This window comes from Mesoplodon mirus (assembly GCF_964341445.2).
Source record: "Mesoplodon mirus genome assembly, chromosome: 12".
Lineage (NCBI taxonomy): Eukaryota > Metazoa > Chordata > Mammalia > Artiodactyla > Ziphiidae > Mesoplodon > Mesoplodon mirus.
In genome coordinates, this window is record NC_138988.1 from 36,452,467 (window position 1) to 36,458,466 (window position 6,000).

The window sequence follows — 6,000 nt, forward strand, 5'->3', positions numbered from 1 at the left end:
CCTCCAAGCTGAGAGGCCCATTGCTAGTGCTATCACCAAATTCCCAAGCTCTATCTAACACTTCAAGAAAGGTTCAGCTGTCTTACTCTGAAAATAGCTCAAGACAGTTATTGTTTAAATAAGTTTGGGCCTTTAAGACCACAACCCACAGGTCCCTTCCTAAAAGGCAAGCCTGAAAAGGAAAAGGGAGTTTTTTCCCCCTATCTTCATAACACAAAGAGAAAACAATTAAATGTAAATTATCCAAATATCTATCACCCAAAGACTCTTAGTATTTTGATATATAGCCTTCTAGAATTTTCCTAGACAAATATATTCATAGAAGGTTTTTTTTTTTTTAATGAAAATGGGACCATACCCTAATACTGTTTTCTGGCCTCTTTTCATACAGTAATATATTTGTTTTCCTACAAATCCACAGCTACACCGTCATTTTTCTAGCAGCATAATATCCAATTACATGGTTGTACCCTTTAATTTTTTTTTTTTTAAGTAGCCTTCTGTTGGGCTTTTGACTGTCTTCAATATCTCCTTATAATCCTGGAATGACTACCTTTGTACCCATATCCTTTTCTCAGTCGCCCAGTTTTTTCCCTTAGAATAAATTCTCAGAAATGAAATTGCTGGCTTTTTAACATTTTGTTTTCATACTGCACCAAACTTCCCTCCTTGAATTTTGACAACTCATCCTGTCACCAGCAGCCCATGACAGTTGTTCCTCCATCCAGAAGGGGGTACAGAGCTGCTCTGAGACATACAGTCCCACTGGAGGAAGCCATCTACTCTCACTCGGCACCCTGGACCCTGACGATGCCCTAAGATGGCAATATTCTGCCAACACAGACTGATCCCTTAATTAGTTTTGAGCTGGGAACCAACAACTCAACAGTCGATGCCGAGTGTCAGCTGTTTCTGATCTAACCCCATCCATTTGGATGGAACGTAGCTCAAAAACCCAAAGGCCATTTATGCTAAACAGAACACCCTGTGGTGGAGGAAAACCGCTCCACAGCCAATAGTCTAATTTAAGGCAAATCCGTTGATGAACATGCTTCTGTCCGTACCCCAACCCCACCAGGACGCTCCTCCATCTTCTAACCTCAGGCTCCAGCTCCAGCCCACCTCTCCTCAAAGCTGAGGTTTACAAGGGTTTGCTGCCTGGAGTTTTGGTGGCTGTGGGTTTGTAGGCAAAGGAGAAAACCCAAGAGAAACTTACGTAGAAGTGAAAATGCAAGAAGTGGGCCAGCACTCTGGGGGCCACGTCAGGGAAGGTGGCCAGGAGTGTCTGCAGGTAGACCTCCAGATCCTTCTCCCTCTTTTCCACCAAGCTCCTGGAGTTTTTCCCAATTATCTTTTTGGGCGGAAGCAAACTTTTATCGATCTTCCTCTCTGTGACGAGCTGTAAGCAAACATAATGTCAACCACAGACCAAGAGGTTCTGTAAATGTGCAAGGCCAAGGCAACCAGCCTGAGGGCAGGTGCTTATTATGACTTCCACAGCCCCTCCTGGCAGTAGTACCAGAATTAATGATCAAACTGCTGCACCTGGGATTTGGCCTCAAGTTTAATTAGCACTAGAAATACCAATACAATTCCAGATGAGGAGTTCCATCTGGAGGCTTTGGAGACATTTAGGAAAATAATACCTCAAGGCCCCTAAAACCACCATCTTCTTCAAACCAGAACAAGATACATGTGCTGCAAATGACCCAGAGAAAGGCAGCTCTCTCCAAACGCAAAGGAAGAAATGGAATCACAGTCAGATATTAAAGCATAGGTTCTGGAATAGGTATAGTCAGATGGAACAAGTTCAAGCCTGTTCCCTCCGCGGGAAACTGTCCCAGCATCTCACATCCAAGCTACAACTGACAATCTTAAAACTAAAGTTCAGATATGCTCCTTGCACACTATCTTATGCAAGGGTTGAACTCCCAGAATCCACCAGTTTTTTTACCAGTTACATTAATAAACCAGTTTATTAATGTAACTGGCACAGAGCCTGTTTTGCCCTAAAACAGGCACAATGGGAGCTTGGCCTAAAAGCCCCCAAGCCCTGAGACACAGGACCCCAGCTATCAAGGGTTACCTTTTCATGTAGGTCATGGAAATCGCTGTAGCGGTGCTTGACTGTCCACTCATGGCTGCCATCAGTAACCTGGATGATGTAAACCTAAAAGGAAAAACCGATAGCCCTTGCCCAGCCAGCAGTAAGGAAAGTGCCATCCTACCCTTAACGATAGCTGTAGCACACCCAGACCCCCCCAACCCCCAAGCCAAAGTTAAGCTGCTCTTGCCCACCAGCTTCTGCACCTGACCCTTACGAGCAGCAAGGCCCTCTCTCCTCCATGGCCCTAGCACTGGACCTGGCAGGCACATGGGATAAGTCTGAGCTCTATCCAACAGTGAGAAACAGAAAAGGTGGCTATCATATCAAGCCACCTCTTTAGTTTTTTAACTCCAGCCTCATGTAAGTCAAAGCCCAATCCAACCTGAGCTGCAGGAAAGGAAGGCCATTCCTTCTAAGAGAGGCAAAACAGGGTCAGGTTTGGCAGGACCAGCTTTTCTGCTGTAATTCTTTCCCAGGTGCCCTGACTGTATCCTAGAATCAAGTCCTTTTCCAATGCTTTCAGCTGCTTCAGGGCTGTGATTTCTGCTGCTGAGCCAGGAGTCAAGGCACTAAGAAGCTGATGGGGGGGCAGGGGGAAGCAGTGATGGACAATTAAGCCCTATCAGAACGGAACAGGCCGTAGAGTCAAGGAAGACCTGTGTTCAAAATCTGGTTCTGCCATTTCCTGGCTATGGGTTATTTATGTCACTTATATAAGTGACTGGGAGCCTTAAGTTGTCTGAGCCTCAGTTCCTCCAGCTTAAAATCTGCTAGGTTTAAGAATCAAAGGTAATGCACGCAAAATGCTTTGTAAAGGGCCTGACATGTAGCAAGCGTTCAACCAAAGGTAGGTGTGTTGGTAATACTCAAATCAGCATACCCGGACAAAAGGACACGAAACAGTACCGTCCAGTCCGCCTGGATCACCACCTCCCCCGACACCCATTCAGAGGAGGGACTCAGCCCTGTGCAATGAGGAGGCTTTTTGGAGCTAACCCTCCAGCTGCATGCAGTGCACGCGTGACGGCCAACCACCCAACAGCTCAGAGACCTCAACCCTCACCTGGATGAGGCCCCCTGGTCCTAAGGTCCCGCCCCTCTCTGCAGGACGCAGGGAAGGGGGAGGAGAAAATAATCAACTCTGCTGAAGCCTCCCAGGAGGAGCAGCCATTTCTCCAGGGCCGGCCTGTTGCTCCAGGGTCCGCCCCCAGCCCCTCTCCACAGCCGGGCAGCTTCCCTCCCCCTCTTCCCGCCCAGAAAAAGAGAAAGAGCCAGAAAAATGACCCTCAGGAGGAGGGTTAGGATGAGGGCCAAGGGGGTGGGGTGAAGGCAGGGCCAAAGCCCCCACCCCCCCCAACCTCCGAGAACAAAGGACAGGAGGCTGGGAGGTGCTCAGGATGCCCGCACCTTGGGGCCAGTCCCTGCTAGGCAGCCTCCGAGGCCCACAGGCCTGGTGCCCAACCCCATCCAGACCCCGGAGGGCCTCCAACTCCTTCACAGTCCGCAACTGCCCCCCTTTTCTGTCCATCTCCCCCACAGCCTTGAAGCGGGCGTGGGCGGTACGCTGCCCCAACTCTCCCGCACACTCTAAAGCCACGAAGAGCCCTAAGGTTCCTGGGTCTCTGCTTTTCAGGCCTGAGCCACCCCCCCTCAGTTCCCGGTATCTGCGCCCCACCCCTCCCCCATTCTTGTCTCTCTCTGCCTCAGCGCGAAGGCCCCAGATCCCTCCTTCACTTTTTGAGCAAATCTCAACTGCAACCCCTAGGCCCCCCCAAATCAAGGCCCCGCCCCCTCTCCTTCTTCACAGCCTGCAGCGCCCTGACCCTTTCCCCTGATTCCATCCATCAAAGCCCCCACTCCTTAATCCCCCTCCTCCAGGACACCCTGTCACGTCCTCCCAGGCCGGCGCCCCTCCAAGCCTAGAGGATCTAGAGGGGCCTCCGCCTCAACCTGACTCCCCTCTTCCGCAGACCCCCTTTATCCCCTGATTCTCCTCAACCCTAGCCTCCTTTTCTAAACGCGTACCCTTCCCAAGCCCCCTCCCTGGGCCCCACCCCAAGACCCTCTTTCCGGAGCTGCGCGGCCCAGGCCCCTTCCCCAGATTCCGCCATTCCAGGCCCCCTCCTCAAAATCGCAGCCCGCCTACCCCCAGCTCCCCAGTTGCGGGGCTCAGACGCCCTCCCCAACACCCCCGACTCAGACTCCGGGTTCCAGCCGCCACCCCCAGTTCGGGCGCCCGAGCCCCCAGCACACCGTATACGTGTCCACGAGCTCAGAGCCCACGACGCGCGCCTCCTTGGCCGGCTCGGCCTCCCGCTCGGGACCAAAGCTGCGCGCCGCCGCCGCCATGTTCCGGGTTCGGTCGCCGCCGCCGCCCGGCGCAGACTGGCAGCAGCAGGGGGCGGGGTCAGCGTCCCACCGCCCCCAGGCCCCCGCCGCCCCCCGCCCCCGCCGCGCGCCGTGCAGCCATCTTGGCCCCGCCGCCTTCTCGCGCCCCCGCCCCACTCCCCTCTTCGCGCGTAATTGACAGCAGCTGCCAGCGGCGCGCGTGCGCAGGACGCCGGGGACTGCCCTCTTGCGTAACCGGTACCTGCGTGGCACCGCCTGCCGCGCTCTTTGCAGCGTGGGAGAAACTGAGGGCCTATGCGGGGACTGCTCTGGGCACTGCCGCTAGGTGCCCAGGAAGGGAGGTGCGATGGCCCCGCACCTTCCAGGCTACCCGAAGCAAGTCACTGCCACGCCTGGCCTCAGTTTCCCTCTCCAGATAAGAAACAGTAACCACATCTCACCTGGCTCTTGGGCTCATTCCCTGGAGACCACGAGAGGGTTGAGAGAGAAGGAAAATCGGATCTGTGCCTGGAGCCCGAGCAGGACAGAACTCTGGGCTATTTCTTAACCTCTCCGAGACTCGGAGATCTCTGTCACATGGGTTTCTAGAGAATTGAGTGGGTTAATCCATGCAATGCCTGTCAGGCAGGGCAGGGAACTGGTGTAGGCTCTGTGTGAAGGAGGTGAAGGGTTAGGTGGAAGGAAGGGATATGTGCTGGCCATCTGGCACAAGACCCCCAGATGGTGTCCTACCAGAGCTCAAAATGAGGGGGCAACAGCCTGGTCCTGGACCCAGGAACTACAGTACTGGAAAGAGGAAGCACAGAGAAGCAGCCCTAACTCAGGGGAAGACCCAGGTCTAGAAAAGAGAGGTGGTAATGGAACTGGAGGGGGAGAGTCTTACACAGATGGAGCATCTGTTAGTGTATCAGTATTTGTTGAATGACTGATTGAGTGCAGTCAAGCCTAGAGCTAGTACTTTTCTCCCTGGGGAGATGAGAGGTCTTGGGCATGGCTCCTCTGGCACCCTTGGCAGAAGGGCTCCAGACCACACTCTTCTGAGGTAAGTCAGTGCCTTCCTTCTCCACCAGTTCCACAGCACCATACTCTGAGCTTGGCATTCGAGGCTTCTCTTGGAACGGTCCTACACTCCCAGCCTCTTCTTGCATACTGCTGCCCCTACTCCAGAGAGGTTTAACTTAAGGCAGGAGCTACCAAGTCAGACAGACCTTGAGCAAGTCGCCAACCCCCCAGGAGCCTCACCCACCTCCCTGGTTGGATAGGAGTTGAGCTAATGTGTATAGGGGCCTGACCTGAGGCCCACTACATTGCAGCTCCTGTCCTGTCCTGCGCTCACGTTTTCACTCATTAAAACCTTTCCAGAGAGTCCCCTGGGGGAATGGGGGACAGAGGAAAAGAGACCTGGTCCTTGTAGCCCTTCATCGGCTCCTTGCCCTGGGCAGAGGACACAGGACTCAGGCCAGTGTGAGATCACCAGAGCCGGGGGGAGGGAGTGGAGGATACTGCAGGCAGGGGTGGGCTGGGCGGGGAATGAGATGGGGCAG

At 53.6% G+C, this 6,000-nt stretch overlaps 1 protein-coding gene across 6 annotated transcripts in view; it reads right to left on the reverse strand.

The window, feature by feature from the left end:
* NISCH (nischarin) overlaps positions 1-4,546 on the reverse strand; it is a 42,852-nt gene extending 38,306 nt beyond the window's left edge. For all 6 annotated transcript variants that reach the window (XM_082639215.1, XM_082639214.1, XM_082639213.1 and 3 more), the window contains exons 1-3: positions 4,361-4,546; positions 2,087-2,170; positions 1,217-1,399 (exon numbers count right to left, since the gene is read on the reverse strand). In XM_082639215.1, coding sequence (XP_082495341.1) covers positions 1,217-1,399; positions 2,087-2,170; positions 4,361-4,456 — 363 coding nt within the window. In that variant the 5' untranslated portion in view covers positions 4,457-4,546. The remainder of the gene's footprint in view (positions 1-1,216; positions 1,400-2,086; positions 2,171-4,360) is intronic.
* Positions 4,547-6,000: the final 1,454 nt, after the last annotated feature.